Source organism: Etheostoma spectabile, chromosome 19 (genome assembly GCF_008692095.1).
Source record: "Etheostoma spectabile isolate EspeVRDwgs_2016 chromosome 19, UIUC_Espe_1.0, whole genome shotgun sequence".
Taxonomy (NCBI): Eukaryota; Metazoa; Chordata; class Actinopteri; order Perciformes; family Percidae; genus Etheostoma; species Etheostoma spectabile.
Window position 1 is genome coordinate 8,884,152 of NC_045751.1, and position 20,424 is coordinate 8,904,575.

Genomic DNA, 20,424 nt, shown 5'->3' on the forward strand with positions numbered 1-20,424 from the left:
GCAGAGTCACGCCGGTGTTTAAACGGCAAGTACAACTGTGAACTTGACAAGTGGTGAGGCAGAGACCAAAACGGAGCTGCCGTGGCTTTTTAGCTGTCTAGCGCTTCGTAGTATGAACTGCTCAACAGAAGAGAAATGGTTTGCAGACAGTTAAGAGACAGGAGTGTGTGAAGTTATTGTAGTCTACCATTTGGGACAAACTTACAACCAATTGCACCAAATGCATGCTCTTGTGGGAATTGTTTTGTCTCTGTAAAATCCTAAGAGTGTGGTGTAGACCTACGACACATTACACATAAAACGTCTTTTAGCTGACATACAAATGCTACAATTGATGTCAGCTGTGGCACTCCTCTGGAGCATTTAGGGGTTAGGTGTGTTGCTCAGGGACACATTGGTAGATGTATTGAGTGGGAACAGAACCCGGGTCTCCCAGACCAAAGGCATGTGTTATAATCCACTGCGCCATCACCACCCACTTACCCATTTCTAAAGTGTCCTAACCTGGGAGGCTGTAAGGATTTAAAACCATGGCAATGGTGCATTCACGCACTACTCGGATGGTCCCGTTTGCCGAGTTGGGAAGTTGTTCCACCAAACAAACTGACATTTTAGGTCTTTTTGACTAAATAGACTAAAATAGTCATGCATAATTTGGACTAAAATAAGACTAAAATGCTCAGACTTTTAGTCGACTGAAACTCAACTAGACCAAAAAGAGTATGAACGTGACTAAAACTAATAAAAACTAAAATGGCAGCTTGACACAAAAACTAGACTAAAACTAAAATTTAAACAAGCCGCAAAAAACACTAGCGACAAGCTTTGATCAGTCTGATGTTGATCAGTTGGATGTTGATAAGTCGGATGTTGGAACAGTCAGATGTTGATCAGTCGGATGTTGGAACAGTCTGATGTTGATCAGTCGGATGTTGGAACAGTCTGATGTTGATCAGTCGGATGTTGGAACAGTCTGATGTTGATCAGTCGGATGTTGGAACAGTCGGATGTTGGAACAGTCGGATGTTGGAACAGTCGGATGTGGAACAGTCGGATGTTGATCAGTTGGATGTTGATCAGTCGGATGTTGATCAGTCGGATGTTGATCAGTCGGATGTTGGAACAGTCTGATGTTGGAACAGTCTGATGTTGGAACAGTCTGATGTTGATCAGTCGGATGTTGATCAGTCGGATGTTGGAACAGTCGGATGTTGGAACAGTCGGATGTTGGAACAGTCTGATGTTGGAACAGTCTGATGTTGGAACAGTCTGATGTTGATCAGTCGGATGTTGATCAGTCGGATGTTGATCAGTCTGATGTTGGAACAGTCTGATGTTGGAACAGTCTGATGTTGATCAGTCTGATGTTGGAACAGTCTGATGTTGATCAGTCTGATGTTGGAACAGTCTGATGTTGATCAGTCTGATGTTGATCAGTCGGATGTTGGAACAGTCGGATGTTGGAACAGTCTGATTTTTGAATGTAAAATAGCACTTGACAAATAGCGCTGACCTCGGCCAAGGCACACAGCTGGGAGGCTGTACGGATTTAAAACCATGCCAATGGTGCATTCACGCGCTACTCGGACGGTCCCGTTTGCCGAGTTGAGAAGTTGTTCCTCCGTACAAACTGACATTTTAGGTCCTTAAGAAACCAAACAAGCTCAGTACAGTAGTTGCATGGTAAGCAGTGAATGACTGATTGAGATGTGACGTAGCATTGTGTACTAACTGAGATCAAGTAAGAACAGGTCCTGCTCTGTGATGTAAACCAACCCATCTGACTTCCAAGTCCATGGCTCTACATGCAAATGTCATAGATGTAATGGGTAAACCCTTTTGGGATGTTAATTGATGGTTAGCTAAAATAGATTAAGTTAATACATATTGACAAAACATATCTGTTTTTCAAGATTCAATTCAATGTTAGATGTTCTTTAGATTCATGGCAATGGGCATGTGTTGGCACAGAAATGCATAGACTTGTAATTCTATCCTCACATTTCCTTAATTTAGATCCTACACTGTTACAAGAGAACAGGCCCATGAGATGAGTGCAGACTATTGATATCAGGCTTAGACATTACAGTAAACACTAGGGTACTGAATACAGTTCTTCTATCTCACTTCTTAGATTAGTCATGTAGTTGGTTAAAAAAATGAATGACTGAATTAGAAACTGACTTCTCTATTGTAATCTGAAAATTGATCTGTGAACATTGACATTTTTGCTGCTGCTTTGAAATCTGTTGCTCTATTCATTTTTTTTTTTTTTAATTTTCAAAGAACAGAAAATCTTTATGTGCATTTCTTTATATAGACATTTATTTAATGAGGCTTTTGTGCCTTCAATTGATCTAATAAATCAACAAAATGCAGTCGAGAGGCTGACAGGAAATGTGGGGAGAGAAAGGATATGACCGGCAACAAAGACTTGAACTGGAGACATCGAGGTAGACGTCCTGGCACAGAGGCCACTATATCAAAAATGAAACATAAGTACTATATGGGTCTTATTTCCCCTGCAGGATGGGTTGGGTGGAGTTCTTACACTACTCTGCACCAACAAGCTGGTGCAAGACTATAAGAAACAAGTCATACACAGTTTAAGACCTCAGGTCAACAACTCAAACTAATTCTCACGAAAGATAACAAAAAAACAAGAACACACACGTACAGCAAAATCAATCGCCATCATATTAACATCCAATTCAGTCGGTGGAGTGTGCAGGCTGACGTTTGCAGGCAATTAGCAAATTTCCAAGGTCCCATTCATTACGATTACAAAAAGGCAGCAACAAAACTTTCACGATGTGAGCAGTCGCCTACCACATCCACCTGGCAGGGTAGGGGATTTTAATGTCATTTCCTGAAGGCTTAACATGACACAGCAAACAAAATCCAGCAAGTTTCACGTACATGTGCATCAAGAAATCCAATCCAACCCAAAAATGAATAAATATTTAGTCTGAAATCCTGGCTATTATTCTCTCTAAAACAATTAACTAGGAGGAGTGACTTCAGCGAGATATGTTGGCCCTGCTGATGCCCCGGGATCAAAAGCTTGTATCTAAACCCAAAGATATTCAATTACAGCCAACACAAGCGTCTACAGAGTGACATAGAAATGAAACGCCTTGTCTACCAAGGGCTATCATTGCATCTGTGCAACTGTTTAGGGATTTATGGCCGAGGGAATGAATTAATCTAACGGTGTCGGGATGTCATGACACAGTTGTTAAGAATTAGCACCTTATTAACAAGTGTGCCAACAGACTGCTGCAACATCATGAACGGTAACAGACGGGGGCCAAAATGAGGGAGGGCACTGCGGGGACATATTAATGAACCCAAATACACTCTCATACACACATCAATACACCAACGCGCTCACCCACATGTACCCAAACAAAGAAATGGATGCACAAACACACTAATCTTCTCAGGCCATTGTTGTCAATACAGCGTAATCCTAGAGTCGATGACTAGCTTAATCTAAGGCACATGACTAAAAGTACACAGTCTAATCAACATGCACACAGTCAAATTTAATTGACAGATGGTGAATGATCCTTAGCAACCAAAATCTTTTGGCCAATGGGGAAAAGAGCTACATGATGACTTCCTGGCAATGAAACAGAGGACTGAATTCTTATTTTATACAAACTTTCCTGTCACATATCCAGACTTGCTAGTCCCAAATGGTCTGTTCTCTTCATTTATAGTATTCTGTATAGTCAAAAAAATGCTTCAGAAATATATTTCAAAATCCTACATAACATAGGAGGGCACTTATGGTTTTGTGTCATGTTTGACGTCAGTTGTACTTTTTGTAGAGATAAAAATAAATCAATTTATTGCGAAATTTTGCATGGATTTTAGTAGAGATAGATAGACAAAATACAATTGTAAACTTTCTGTTGAAGAAGTCACAATACATATTCAATGTGAATTGATTTTGGGGAAAATGTCTAGAAAAAAAACAACCTATGTTTACTCTTTTCCCTCTTTTCTTTTTTTTTTTACAAAAAGCTATATACATAATTAAATGTTATAACTAAATTTTTTATAGGGGTGTACAATTCAGAAAATGTCACGATTCGATTCCAATTTTTATGCTCGCAATTCGATTCAATATAAATTTTTGATTCAAGAGGATAATAGATTAAAAAACGATTCACAGTATGTAAATGTAGTTACTTTTCCTATGTACAGTGAGTACATGGGAAAAGTATCACTCACAGTGAGGGAAAAAAGTATTTTATCCCCTGCTGATTTTGCACATTTGCCCACTTGACAAAGAAATGATCAGTCTATAATTTTAATGGAAGATTTATTTGAACAGTAAGAGAAAGAAGAACAAATAAATCCAGAAAAACACATGTCAAAAATGTTATAAGTCGATTTGCATTTTAATGAGGGAAATATGTATTTAACCCCTCTGCAAAACATGACTTAGTACTTGGTGGCAAAACCCTTGTTGGCAATCCCAGAGGTCAGACGTTTCCTGTAGTTGGCCACCAGGTTTGCACACATCTCAGGAGGGATTTGGTCCCACTCCTCTTCGCAGATCTTCTCCAAGACATTAAGGTTTTGAGGCTGACGTTTGGCAACTGGAACCTTCAGCTCCCTCCACGTATTTTCTATGGGACTAAGGTCTGGAGACTGGCCAAGGCCACTCCAGGACCTTAACATGCTTCTTCTTGAGCCCCTCCTTTGTTGCCTCGGCCGTGTGTTTTGAGTCATTGTCATCCACGACCCATTTTCAATGCCCTGGCTGAAGGAAGGAGGTTCTCACCCAAGATTTGATGGTACATGGCCCCGTCCATCGTCCCTTTGATGCGGTTTAAGTTGTCCTGTCCCCTTAGCAGAAACCCCCCCCAAAGCATAACGTTTCCACCTCCATGTATGAAGGTGGTAAAGGTGTTCTTGGGGTCATAGGCAGCATTCCTCCTCCTCCAAACACGGCGAGTTGAGTTGATACCAAAGAGCTCCATTTTGGTTTCATCTGACCACAACACTTTGACCCAGTTGTCCTCTGAATCATTCAGATGTTCATTGGCAAACTTCAGACGGTCATGTTTATGTGCTTTCTTGAGCAGCGGGACCTTGCGGGCGCTGCAGGATTTCAGTCCTTCACGGCGTAGTGTGTTACCGATTGTTTTCTTGGTGACTACGGTCCCTGCTGCCTTGAGATCATTGACAAGATCCTCCCGTGTAGTTCTGGGCTGATTCCTCACTGTTCTCATGATCACTGCAGCTCCACGAGGTGAGATCTTGCATGGAACCCCAGGCCGAGGGAGACAGACATTTCTTTTGTGTTTCTTACATTTGCGAATAATCGCACCAACTGTTGTCACCTTCTCACCAAGCTGCTTGGCAACGGTCTTGTAGCCCATTCCAGACTTGTGTATGTCTACAATCTTGTCCCTGACATCCTTGGAGAGCACTTTGGTCTTGGCCACGGTGGAGAGTTTGGAATAGGATTGATTGATTGCTTCTGTGGACAGGTGTCTTTTAAACAGGTAACAAAGACCTTTAAGAGTGTGCTCCTAATCTCAGCTTGTTACCTGTGTAAAAGACACCTGGGAGCCAGAAATCTTTCTGATTGAGAGGGAGTCAAATACTTATTTCCCTCATTAAAATGCAAATCAATTTATAACATTTTTGGCATGCGCTTTTCTTGTTGTTATTCTGTCTGTCAATGTTCAAATAAATCAACCTTTAAAATCACAGACTGATCATTTCTTTGTCAGTGGACAAACGTACAAAATCAGCATACGTATGTATGTATGTATGCATGTATACATACACACACACACACACACACACATACACACAGACTTGTTTAATATTTGTTATATTAACATCCTTTTATAGTGTATGTGTATGTTGTGTGTGAAATCTGTAGCTACTGAGACTTTGAATTTCCCAATAAAGTCTCTATCATGTGATTGCAATGGACATACAATAACAAAAAAAGCTTGAATTGCGATTTTTTTTTAAGTACTTTCTATTTATTTTGTTAAATCCATTAATTGTCTCTCAATTTTTTTTTTTTTTTAAGGATAACACAGTTTAACAAATTAAAAACAATACATTTGTTTGGATCAATAAAGTTTTTGTTTTTTTTAAATCATGTCAATCTACTGGGTGACTTGAAAAACACAGAAAAGGTATAATTATTACTTTGTTTATACTACTACTAATATTACTATGTGGTCAAAGATTTACCTACAAATCTCTTTCCCCGAAACCTTGAAACCATGGCAACCCTCTATGGTGTTCCTATGCTCTTATACGGGCGTGCACATCACCCTCAACGCCACATTAAAGCGGTGTCCGATGAGATTAGGCGATCCATACCAGACTGATATCCAATACCATTATCTGCTCCAGGAACAAACGTGGCATTATGGGATGCCGTCCCCATGACAACAGGGGTTGCCGGGTATCCTGTGTTTCCTATTGATCGGCGCATGATTTACAGTTAACCGTCGCTGGTAATAACGATTTTAACACACACACACACACACACACACACACACACACACACACACCACACACAATATTAATTGGGACAGTTGTCATCTGTGTGTTTGCAGTGAAAATAAAGCTTTTTTTCATTGCAGATATAAGTTCATCAATAATGAATTAGACAGATTTGTGTGTTTGGGTGTGTGTGTGAGTATTTTCCAGTAAGAAGCTAAAATCAAACAATCAATATCTTCCTGTAAAACACAATGCAGAAGGTCAATAAGCAGCTATCACAAGTCCGAAAAGAGAGAAAGAGAGCGAGAGAGAGCCGTTACTGTGTGATTACATCAGATTGTCAATCAGAGATTTGAACATAACTTGTCATCGTGGTGGCAGTAAGAGAGGAAAACAAAGCAGCAGGAAGTGAGCAAGGCCCGAGCAGGAAGTTAGTTGACCTCAGCAGACACAGACACGTCAGATAAAGTAAAAGTCTGATGGAAGTGTTGATAAAGTTAAACTAGAGAGAGAAAGGGACAACTGAACCCAGAAAAGACACTTCAACTGATGCCGAAAGCAAGTCCGCTTTAAAAAGCATATGTGACAGGAGAGTAATGCTTCACATTAAAAGGGAAAAAGGGAAAAAATCCATATGCACGCATCCATTCTTTGGAGAGATGTTTAAATCGTAATATTACCTCTTAAATAAATGAGGAGCGCAAATGTTTAATCAGGGTTCCCAGCGTAGCCCTGATGAAAAATTCCATGACTTTTCCATGACTTTCCCAAACTAAGTTACAGTGATAGCACTCCCTGGTTTGCTAATGTTGGTTATCACCTTGAAGAAGTCCTGTTTTAATATGTATGAAGCTTTTATATATATATTTAGCTCCTAAAATATGAAAAATACGCTGAAAACCAACATCTATAATACAAGATGCATAAAGAGTGAAAGATGTCCTGATATGACAGGACACTTCACCGGGGACCCTGTATAACAAATACAATTTCTGCCGTGGCTCTTTATCACCCCCCCCCCACACACACACACACACACACACACACACGCACACACACAAACACACACCCTTTGACTCTGTCTTTTCCTACCTTGGCCCTTATCTGTCCCGAGGTTGACACTTTGCGGATCAACTTGTGCGACGTCTCTTCCTGTTCCCCGTCGCTGTCTGATGACTCTTCTCCAGCTTCTCCAGTCTGGAAGAAGAGAGCGGGAAAAAAAGACTAATTGCTGAAAACTGATCTCGGATGAATGCCACTTATTACTAGAATACAACAAATGGCGCAATTTAAAGCACACATTTACTGACTTTTGAAATGTCCTACTTTTAGAAAATGATTGATTTTTGTTGCTACAACTGCATGTTATTCGCTTGATGGGCTGCTATTCAGATGACTGTGAGCGATTTAACCAGCTTCATCGGTTTAGTGATCTGCACACATGAGTTACGTTTTGAGTCATCGCTCATATACTGTAGAGTTAGATGTCCAACGTTAAGATGCCGCTCAAGATGAAGCCATTTTTTTTTCCAATGCATTTCAAATAACTTATTCTAAAAATGTTTTTGCAGCCGACATCCGATTAGGGCTTTACAGAACGTGTCTTATTTCAGCTGCAGGATGAGTTTATATGTAGGAACATGCAGGTGTGGGACTGAAAAAATAGTCAAAAACTCAAACTGACTCTTACAAAATTAATCTATTATATTAATTAGGCCACATATGTTGAAGATATAGATTTCCAATCTTAAAATGATGTCAATAAATAGGAATAGAAATAAACAAGTCTTCAGTTTGCTACCACTCTCCTTAGACTTTAGGTCAAATTAAGCTCCTAAAAAATGCAACAAAAGTGATTTTATTAAGCATGAAGGATTTTTTCCTGATTCTGCAGGGTTTACGTTGTGCAATTAACACGCAGTTTTTAGAAGTGTCAATTGCACCATGGAGTATTCACACCTACTCAGCCCCACATTGCATATTAGCCATATTTTAAAATCAGCTGTAAACGTAGATTGAGCCGTACTTACAATGTGAGTGTTTTCAGAGTCCGCCTGGGGCGAGCCCAGAGACTCGCCATGCTCCGCCACATACAGGACGTTGGGGTTCAGTTTAGAAGCCATGACCAGCTCCCAGTCGACAGCAAAGGAAGAGAGAGGGAAGAATAAGATGGGGAAAGAAAAGGACAGCGAGAAAGACAGAAGGCACAAGTGTGAATGAAAAGTTTGCCAGTTGCAGAGGAGGAGGAATAAAAGACGGGAAGAAGAGATGAAAGAGTGGAGTTTGGCGAGGTCAAAGCTTGGCTAAGAAGAGGAAGAGAGGAGAGGATGATGAATGGGACAGCAGGCTCTGGGACACTCGTCCTCTTGCCGATCTCTCTATCCAGGGCCAATTCTGGAAAAGATATAGGAATGAATAATTAATAATAAACTTTTTTTTGTTGGGGGGAGGGGGGAGCGGGGGATTGCCAGCTCCCTCACTGGAAGTTAAGAACATATAAAACAACTTTTCCAACTCTTCGTCTACTAATATTATTCATTTATCTTCCTCCATCGCAATCTTTCAGTTCAGTTCAGTTCAGAGAGACAATAAAGGCTACTTCTCTTTCTCGCTTCCTGTTTTACTTCTTCCTGGGCTTGTGAGAAAACACTTAAAGGTTTCACTGTTCAGTACTGTGTGTTTTTAAATAGAGCCCAGTAGTCACCTGACACCAACATAGCCAAAACCATGGTGAAGATGATAATGATGATGGTGGTAAAGATGAGTGGGAAACATGATGGTGACAATGTCAAATACAATGGAAGGATGAGGGTAATGATGATGATCATCAGGCTCATTACAGACATTTTACATGCAATAACGACCATCTCTCACATGCACTCTTTGATATATTACTTGACTGAGCATGCAGCAGTATTAAAACACCCAAAAAGTGACGATATGTAGGTTGTACATGTGTGCAGGCGGGCGCGCACGTGTGTGTGTCCGTTTCCTTGATTACGATGTGGACACGTTATTCAAAAACCCGTCTGCATCTCACTTCACTGCCGCCCCCGTTGACACCAAACTTGAACACTGAATGCTGAAAACAGACCTTAATTAAAAAAACAAAACACTGCATGCACAGATAGGTTGTCACTGTGTTGAATTATGTTTGTGTGGCTTTCAGCTCGAAAAAATAATAATTCTAAAGAGAAACCGATGCACAACAGGCTGTCGTGCGCTTCAGCCAGCTTGATCATCCATTCCGTCCATTTCGCTGTTGTAGCTACTGTACGGCGGCAAGATAAATCTCAATGGAAAATGTAACTCGTGCATATTCGTCAAATGGGCTCAGTCGGCTCAGCTGTCAAAAACATTTATCAGTGACCTGGACGGCCACCGCTACCGCACGGCCACCTCCTCTGCACAAATACACCCCCTGTGTGCTCTTATGTGTCGATGAAATGTGGCTAGTGTTACCTTCGTACGTTAATTTCGTCCACCTTCTCCTCCGCCGGAGGTTAATCTGCGGCGGCGTTTCCCGCTCCTGTTGCCCGGCCTGGGTCGCTCGTCAGCCGGCGTTTAGGTGCTCGCGGTCAGCAGCAGCAGTGCGGGTCTCTCCGGTAGTGCTCGCCTTGCAGAGAGACGCGGTCATACGCATAGCGTCGGAGCGGATCTGAATCAGGTAGAAAGAGGGAGGGAGGGAGGGAGGGGAGCAGGGGCGAAGAGAGACAGAGAGATTTGAAAGCGGACGTGTTGAGCCGCCTCGAATCGCTGTTCCGAGGTTAAACGGAGAGCAAGTAACGCGCGCGCAAGAGAGCGCGAGAGACACACACAGGCCTATCATATGAACACCAAGATGCTAACAAATATGTTAATGTGTCACACAGACAGGCGGAAAAGGATTAGGGCCACATGTGAAACTCCTGAGTTTAAAGTCAGAATTCTGAGAAAAATGTCAGAATTCTATGTTGTTAGCGTTGTTGTATATCTTGTTATTGTTGACTGAATCTGGTCAGTTATATTTTACATTTGTAGAACTAACTTTTTGGGAAGAATTCAAATGAGATTAAGTTTGGGATCACAGGCCACAAAACACATTTAAATGAATCAAACATCTTAAGAGCCAATTGGAAAGAAGGGGGGGGGGGGGCGGGGGGGGATTCAAACCTGCTGGCTTTTATTAGTTTGATTTTGCATGTGAGGGATGTAGACGAAGCCCTGCTGCTGGCTCAAATCTAGTGACACAACATTCCTCTTGCAGGCAATATGATATCCCATTACAAACTTTTGTCCAGACATGATCTCAAAGATTGTTTTTATACTTATGAATCTGTACTTCTGCACTCTTAAATCATAACCTGTAGATGGATTTTTGCTCCGATTCTAGCTCACTAACTGTACTAGAAGATGTTAAGGAAAGCCCACGTCTAACAGACAGATAGAGCTCTGTTGGACAGGGAAAGACACGTCCACGTTAATAAAGGAGTAAGAGAGTGCACACTGACACAGAAACAAGGCAGACGAATGCACTAACACAGCGCGCGCACACTGGCACCGCTCAGTGCAATAGTAATTTGTTTACAGTTGATTAAATATTCATGCTGAATTAGCTGTGAGCCTGCCAACAGTCACTTTGTTTACACTGTGTGTGTGTGTGTGTGTGTGTGTGTGGTGTGTGTGTGTGTGTGTGTGTGTGTGTCTCCTCCACCTGTATTTGTGTGTCCTCTGTGAGGTCGAATCTGTCGGCCCACGGCATGGAAAAGGCAGACACGTGCACAATAACAGGCGTACGCACACACACACACACACACACACCTGCTGGATTCCCCCACCGATCAGGTGATAGTGTTACTGTATTTGTCTCTTTTCCTTTTGTTGCCCTTGACAACGGTGTGTAGGATGAGCTAAGGGATGGAGCACAGGGGGGGGGGAGGGAGGGGGGGAGGGAGGGAGGGAGGAAGATGACCGTAGGTGAAAATTATACATAAATACACTTTGTAAAAAATGACATATATAGGGCTGCATCTAAAGGTTGTTTTTCAAGTATTCTGTAAATTGCCCGAGAAATGACAATTACTTTGAAAAATGTCATCCTGGTTACCCAGAATTCAAAATCGTGTCTTCAGGTAACTTTGTTTCTTATAAAAACAATGATATAAAAACGATGTAAAACAGGGAACAGCAACAAATCTTCACCAAAAAAAAAGCTAGACTCTAAATATTTTGCATTTTTGCTTGAAAAATAGCTCAATGAACTCAAATACCCAACCCCCAACTGCTCTGGGCACCTGTCCAGCAGCCCCCTCACTCTGACATCTCTCCATTTGTGCATGTAGAAGACCTTAGTCTGTGTGTGTGTGTGTGTGTGTTGTTGTGTGTGTGTGGTGTGGTGTGTGTGTGTGTGTGTGTGTGTGTGTGTGTGTGTGTGTGTATTTTAGGCCTGTGTGTAGTATGTTCTAATAACAGTGAACAACTCGTAATGCCCCCCCCAGATCAATAAAAGTATAAATCATGTATTCATTTAAATTTTTTTAATTGATTATTCATTCAGCTCTAATGCCGCACGACAAGTTACATTTCTATCAGTTGTTTACTTTACTAAATTGCAAGATGACTGTTATACATCAGCAAGAGGTTGAGTGGTTCTTTCCATTTCTTTTGCCCCACAAAAGAAAAGAAATGACATTATATTCCTCAAATCCAGAAAAGGGAAAAAAAGACACACACACACACACACACACACACACACATTTAATTGACAGATGGTGAATGATCCAAAAGCTCTCCCAGGGAGCTTCTCGCAGGTTGTCAAATTTCCTTTCTTCCCCATCCAAGGCGGTGCACTGCCGGTGCCACAGACAAACTTAGTGACACGCATCAGATGGGAAATACCCAATCCCAGTCCTAATTCCACTAATGCCATTCATGTTCTCACCACCCACAACCTAACCAAGCTCCTACTCAGATACCTCTCTCACACACAGCCTGAAACAGCACAAGGAATGCTTCCACCACATCTCAAAATGAGCCTACACACAAATATAGAAAAGGAATCATGTAAGTGCATTCACAGATGTCCTTTAGCAGCTATTTGTGCGAAAAACTATCCTTAACTCACACAATCATTAAATCTCTTTTTCTATTAGTGACATGTTGGGTCGATTTTTAATCCCATAGGTTTTGGCTCAAAATTAAAAACAGAACAGCATTTCCTGTTTTGTACAAAAGCATGACAATGATGTATTTGAAATACCCCAAAATACAATTGTTACTGCACTCACGCCCTTTTGTTTATAGTCACGATTCTTGACTCTTCTGTAAGAAAACTCTTTGGATTTTAACTACCAAAAAGTCAGACAAATTTACTGAGGCATAGACACGGTAAAATGTAAGTTTTTTTTTTCTGTTTGTCACAAAATAAGCATCTGTTGTTGCAGTGATTTGGGGATCTTACAATGTTTTACACAAAAAGAATCGTGAAGTTTTTTGTTTTTTAAAATGATGTATACTTTTTTTTAGGTTGAGAGAGGATTTACCTGCAAGCCATCCCAAATAACGAAGAACAAAGCCCAAATAATGAGTCGGCTGTTAAAATAGCAGGTCATTTGACATAACAATCAACTAAAATTGCATTGATAAAAACCTTAATACAGCTAATAGTTCCGAATTCTATCTGATAGTGAGCCTTTTCTTTCCTTATGTTTATAAAAAACTATCAACAATACATTTAAAAAAACATTTTTGAATACAAAAAAAGGATGACTAAATGATGCCTACAGTAATTGTTTCGGAAGTGCCCCTTGGCAATAGAACCGATGTGCTTTTAAAAGGTCGTCAAAGGTCGCTAATGGGTCAGGGGAACATTATTTCATTTGATCTGGAATCGACCTGGGGCTTATTGATCCGGTAATTAGAGGAGCTGAGGCAATAAATGAAAAGATGAATAGTTCAGCAATTCTTCCACATTGCCACTAATCGGGGATCAGGCTCGTCACACTGAGTTCTGGGACTTTAACTATCGGCAGCCCCCCCCTTGTGATACAGTCTGTGCAGTTTATTTACCGGTCTCCTGCTCTGTCAATGTATGCACCATGTGTTACTATGCTGCCACCTAGTGATTTATTCGTCCATTAAAATAAATCATATTAAAAAAAAAAAGGCATTTGGAGTGAACAGCATGCAGTGAAAAATCTGGTAGAGATGTAAAAAGGAAGACCAGTTATTGAAGGCATCATAAGCAGTGGTGAACTCAAATGATAAGCTGTTTAAGAGCATCAATTATTAAGCGTAGTCTGCAACTTCCCGTTTGATCAATGAGACCGGATAATTACTGGTAACGCTAATAAGGCATGGGAGTGGAGGAGGGTTGGAAAAAGAGAGTTATGGAGTAGCACGCGAGAAAGAAGGGGAAAGAGACACTTCCACGGGGTTAAGAGAAAGAGAGAGAGACAAAGTGTGAGACACACTGTCAGGGTGAGAGAGAGATTAAAGGAGAGGATGGTGACAATTATTCTTTAATTATTCAGAGTCAAGATGTCTGTCTGTGACGAGAGTGATTTGCGAGATCTTTCTATTGGTTAACCCAGCCAAAGACCTGAATATCATAAAGGTAACCAACTTATTTGGAAGAGTTTGGACATTCTTGCATTAAAATGCTCAAATTTAAAGACCTGATGACACATGAAGTGTTTTTTGTGATTTACTGTATAAAAATTTGAACAATTTGAGCTGGAAGATACATCAGCTATTAGTTAAATTAAACCTTAATATATTGTTATATTTTTATTGTTGGAAGAGTCCAGAATTCTGGGTTTTGTATTGAAAAAAGGAGATAACCAACAGATGGGTTAAAGGAATAGTTTGAAAAATGCCGGTCAAGGAAGCTGCAGTGGTCGCTGTTGTTTCTGGTACCACCATACAGTTGTTTTTAAAGAAAATGTAAGTGATGCGCAATTTGAGAACACTACCCTGTCAAAAACTCAGCTTCAGTTATGCAAGTAAGTACATGTGTACTACATGGAAGGGTACTAACGGAGGTATCCAAATTGAGACAAAGAATGTGTATAGCCTAATTGAAAGCTCCAGAACAGCTTAAGGTGAGGGATTGGACCTTAAGGTGAGATAGTCTTTACTATGTAGAGAAAAGAGGAGAAAGAAGACAAAAACGAGGAAGAGGGGGACAAAGCATGAGTGATTAAACATACTGGAAAAAGCAGGAGAAAGAGAAAAGAAACCGAAATGGTTGTACAGTATATAGAGAGACAAAAAAAGAGGGGGAAAAAATGAGTGCCTCCACACTTCTGCAATCTTTTGAAGCTTTAAATACCTTTTGTGGGATACATACTGTAGATGAGTAACATTTTGACTCATCTGCCATTTGAAGCGTAGCCTGATGCAGGAAGCTGGCTTTGAACAGCCTTGAGTGCCGGACTGCACGTCAGACTTTAAGAGTTTTGATGGAATATTGCAGGTGAACTCAGGGAGGGAAAAGGAGGCCAGTGCACAGAGCCAATTTAGAGGTTAAAAAAAAAATATTAAGCGAGTTTGAGATGGACACAACGCAGTATGGAGAAGCACGCAAGTGGAAAACACAAAGAGGCCATTGTGTGTTTGATTGGCCCGGCTCTTCACCATATTGGTTTCCATGAGAACACAAGACGGAGTGAGTGAACAGGTGGTAACCTCAAAGGGCCACAGCAACACATCCTGTTAGCTTTTACAACCAGGCTGTATACACGCAGCCCAAACACAGAGCTGCTAATGACAAACCACACACACACACACACACCACACACACACACACACACACACAGAGCACTATATCATCCTACTGGAGTACTGTTATTTAGAGAAAGCCGGAGAAAACGGCATAAAATTAGATTAACTGCCACTAACACACACGGATCTCTGACCGTACGGTCAGCAGTCAAGTTGCATTGTGGGTAACATAGGCGATAGGTTTTTACATGGAAGAAGAATGTAAAATAAATACAATATCTCGAGCGCCTGGGTAGCTGACCTGGTTGAGCGTGCGCCCCATGTATAGAGGCTCAGTCCTTACCGCAGGGTTTGATACTGAACTGTGGCCCTTTTGTTGCATGTCATTCCCCCTCCCCCCTCCCCCTTTCCGGCTAAAAGGCCTCCCCCCCAAACACTTTAACAAAAAGCTTTATCTATACATAGCCCTGTCTCCTATAAATTACATTCCCGTACAATGAAACTGCATTCTCAAATATGTTTAGGGGGAAATGTCTTTTGTCCTGGGTTACGTTTGTCCTCAACAATTCACAAATGTCTTTCTGATCAACTTGTCAACCACTGTTTGTGTCCTGTGCGCAGACCAGATAAAAGAAACCAAAAGCCTGTGAAACCAAAAGCAATACAAAAAGTTAGAAGATTAAGGTTTTGCTCAGAAAACATTCAACATCTAAGTTGCACAAACTAACATGTTCATATTTCAAAAGATGTGTTTTGGTGAGAAAACAAATCTGGGTTGTTTTTTTCACAACCAGAGCTCCAAAGGGAACCAATCATGAGAGTACTGAAACGGGAGGTAGAAGACGTACTTGCAGTGGCTGCGAGATAAGCACAGAGGCGTTAACCTCAAAGAGATGTTGTGGTTTACTGAACCTGCAGAGGGGAATTTATCAACCAAATGATACAATGAATGGTTTTAGAAAAAGTCTGAGCAGCAGAGCACCACAGTCAGCGGCCTTAATAGTATGAATTATGAAAAGCATGAATCCGACGATCCATCCCAATCTCTTCTCTGAAACGTCATTACATTTGCAGTAAAGGACAACTTCTAACTCACACATGCTCTGCTTGCATTCTACTCTACGTGCGTCAGCTTTCCTTTTTACAATACTAACGTCACGGCAGCATAATTGTGTTAGATGGTCTGATGATACATAAAGCCTTACTATAAAAATCTAATCAATAATTGATTTTAGTTTTATTGTAAAAAATCAACATAACTTTTTTGTACTGTAAAACTGTGACAGTGTCTGTAAACTGCAAGCTTTCAAGCTGACATTCAACAATCAGATGTGTCAGTGGTTAAACAATCAGCCTTCAGACAATAACAGCACACAAAATTACTCTAAAGCACACGGCAGGCTTATGCACAATGGAAAGTGAAGTTACTTGCGAGACGGGAGACAGAATTAAAAAGCATCAAAACACATTTAAATACAGAGTCTGTATACAGTTTGTGCAAATGGAATAGTGCACAGAGTGTTAAAAGGATATTTAACAAATATGAAAACAGTGCCGCTAAGATTGTGCCACTATGCATTGGAGCGCAAGAGACAATAAAGTCAACGTGTGCAATACTGCATGAATGATGGAAGAGAGTTAACACATGCAGCGGTCGGACCATAGACTGTATAGTATTAGTATTAGTGGACAGAGCATGTGTGACGCCCCCCATTGGACCTCACTAATGCTCTTGTAGTTGAACGGGAGCAAATCCTTGCAGCCAAAAATCAGATGGAAAACCTTGAAGCCTGTTTCTAAAAAGGAATGAACTGGAAGTCCTTCTCATATAACAGAAAAAAAAAAATGTCAGCATTTGAATACTTTAACACCCACACTCGGAGGAAAGCAGAACTTATAATGGAATATTAATAAATCCAACAGCTATGTGGATTTTATGTGGATGATTAGTTGTTTAGTGTTATACAAGTTTCAAAGCTGCACTGTAGGTGTACTGTATGGCTGATGCATCTGTGTTATGTAACCATGGACAGTGGGGTGTGTATGCAGGTGTGTGTGTGTGTGTGTGTGTGTGTGTGTGTGTGTACGTCCACATGTCACACACCAATTAGTAGAGTGAGAAAGCTGATAATAAAAAAACAAAACAACAATAGCTTATATACAGCGGCAACTGCAGGAACAGCTGGCTCGTTATCCAAGCAACAAGTAAATGTTGTAGGCATAACATATCAGAACCAGCCTTTAAATACACTCACCATGTAAAGTTGTAGTGTATAAACTCCTTAGGATACTAAAATACACACACACACACACACACACCCACACCACACACACACCACACACACAACACACACACACACACAACCACACACACAACAACACACTAAACAAGGATTGAAATGATATGCTGAATATCAGCCATTACTGTGTATTAATTTAATACTTTTGCCATATGGGACATATTGTTGGATGAGAGCAATTCTTAGTTCAGTTCTCTCAGAAGACAAAATACATCTACAAAATATTGAGCAAAAAGTAATAAATGCCAGCTAATTTTAAGTAAGATTCTCCAGTATGAAAAAGAAAAAAAGTCACATAATAGACACACCCCAGATGTAAAAAAAAAATGGCAGTAATCTTGCTGAGACCACCAATGGATGCTAAAATCTTAATTCAGGATTATTTTGGTATCTTTCTATTATCTGATGATATTTTGTGTTACTGTATGATCCATTTTGTTGTTGCTCTATGGAAAGCTACAATGTTTTCAAACCAGCTAATGCACATGAATCTCAAACAACAAAGTGGCACTGTACAAGGAAGGTCTAGTCTGTAGCAGACTATATAATGAGTCACAAAACTATTTTAGACTGAACATGTCAGTCCATATATCCGGTCATTATCTACATTTACATTTTGTCGGCTCTGCCCACGTCATCGAAGCATTAGCGGCATTGTACACTACTTTTTATGTTAGAAAAACATCTTGGTGTGGGTTGAAAGTATTACTTCATTGAAGGTTAGGGGACCTTCATCACCATTGTTACAATAATGTACTGGGTTATTAGCTTTGAGAATGATCATTATTATAAGAAACTATTGAATGTAAAATTAGTGGACAGAGCATGTGTGACGTCAGATCTTTGTGGAGATCTGCTATGAGTCATTGAGTTTGCAGTTACGGGCGCAGCCATTCTGATTGCGGATGTGACGAGGGAGAAGTGAGGGAGGAGCCCTTACACTCTACGTTACGTTACACACTTTCATTGGCAATCACATCATAGCCACGTCCTAAAACACCCCCTGCTTTATCGGCAATTTAAAATCAATGAGACCATAATTCAAAAAACGAACATAATTCTGTGTTGCAGAAGACTTAAAACTAGTGATTGAGACTATAAATTCATTATGAAAATGTTTACTGAGGTAATAAATCAAGTGAGAAGTTGGTCACTTTCTCATAGACTTCTACAGAAACCAGTGTATACCAGTGTATACCTGTATACAGTGAATAGTTAATGATTTTGGACCCAGCTTTTCTGTCATGTTGTCATAGAAATCTCAATAATATGAATCAGTGAGTGATTTTTGAATTTATTGATTCAGGCATAAAATACTTATTTCGAACAAATCCCCATTCAGCTGGATCGGCGTGCCTTCTCCTAGGCCCCACATCTCCTGGTTTGGGTTTATTTCACCTCCTCTGTTGCAGTTGTCATTTATCCACACACATCTTTCACTCAGCCAAACACCACCCACAATTCACAATGAATTGTTGATTGTTAACTAAACCAAATAGTTATTTACAACAGACTCAAAACATGTGTGACATCAATGGTATCAGTAGTGTGTGTGGCTGAGTGAAAGATCTGTGGATAAATGACAACTGCAACAGAGGAGGTGAAACGAACCCAAACCAGGAGATGTTAAGCCTAGGAGAAGGGAGAGACACAACGAGACATGACCTGCTTAAATAGTCTTGGTTGAGGCCTACCCAGATATCCACCAATTAGCTAACGAACCCTCCCAAACTGCCAGCTCAGCCAGGAAAGCCAGAGAAGCCAAGAGCAGGCAGAAAGGGGGAGAGTTGTAACACCCCCCCTCCATAAGAACGGGGTTCTTCTAGGAACCACAATAACAATCATAAACACTACACCTCTTTTTTCTTTACTTTCTTTTTTTTAAATCGACACTAACTTTACAGTTATGATCGAAGGCAAATTAGATAGATGGCCCAAAACATTACCCATAGTCCCGTGTAAATACCACTTTCTTTCTGGTCACTTCCCCCAATGCAGTCCATCTGTCTCCAAGATCCAGCATCCCTGGGTACCACAGGAGCAATGAAAGACAGAATTAGGGTATACCTCAGAACAGAGAACAGTTAATAAAGTGACAATAAAGTTGAATCTAATAATCTAATCTCTGCTGATACAGTATGCAGTACCATACTGACACAGTATGAATGCAACTCTATGACCTTTAGAGATCAATGATATAATATGTTATAATAGCAGCTGCTGTTTGTTTACATGTGGGGCAAATTGATTAACAGTAAAGAGAGTGATCAATTGATTGAAAAGAAATAGCTCTGGTCAATACTGAATGCAGGCTTGATTGTTTCGGGACATTCATAGCATGCATGAGCCAGACTAAAGACCCCAAGTGACCCACACTTATGCCAACTGACAAGTAGCTTTGATTTTTAGGAAATAGAGAGAGAGACACACACACACAGTCCTCTCCAATCAGTGTCAAAGCTGTTCATTCTATGAATAAGAAGAGTGTGTTATTTTTATATGACACCCCAGTGTGGCTCTCAAGTCATCCATGTTAACATTAATGTGGACTGACAGGTGTGTGTCTCTAAGACAGCAGTGGTGTGGCACAGTGGGGTCCTAACCCAAAGCTGCTCACAGTGACAACGGCCTGTCCGACTGCATCACTGTTTCACTCACACACACACACATACACACACACACACACCTCAATTTCCATTTGAACGTCTCCTTCTACTACAGGCTTAACTTAGAGATTCATCTAAGTTACCTGCCGGGTGTGGTCTCAAGACACATGGATTGAGAAATAACACCTTTCTTGTAAAGACATTTGACCAATAAGGAGAGTTTTCACTTGAGGAACCGCCCTCTACTACAGGGGTTAAATGTATGTGAAAATGTCCAGGACTGATCTCATGTGACTCCATCAGGGAGAAGTATGGATCAAGTC

General features: G+C 40.6%; 1 protein-coding gene across 4 annotated transcripts in view; it reads right to left on the reverse strand.

The window, feature by feature from the left end:
* si:dkey-172j4.3 (diacylglycerol kinase delta) overlaps window positions 1-19,544 on the reverse strand; it is an 87,527-nt gene extending 67,983 nt beyond the window's left edge. Inside the window, exons 1-4 of one of the 4 annotated variants that reach the window (XM_032544359.1) lie at window positions 19,462-19,544; window positions 9,955-10,150; window positions 8,523-8,886; window positions 7,585-7,689 (exon numbers count right to left, since the gene is read on the reverse strand). In XM_032544359.1, the coding sequence (XP_032400250.1) occupies window positions 7,585-7,689; window positions 8,523-8,615 (198 nt within the window). In that variant the 5' untranslated portion in view covers window positions 8,616-8,886; window positions 9,955-10,150; window positions 19,462-19,544. Of the gene's footprint in view, window positions 1-7,584; window positions 7,690-8,522; window positions 8,887-9,954; window positions 10,256-19,461 lie in introns of those variants that run through there. The other 3 variants (XM_032544360.1, XM_032544361.1, XM_032544358.1) reach the window with 3 other exon arrangements.
* Window positions 19,545-20,424: the final 880 nt, after the last annotated feature.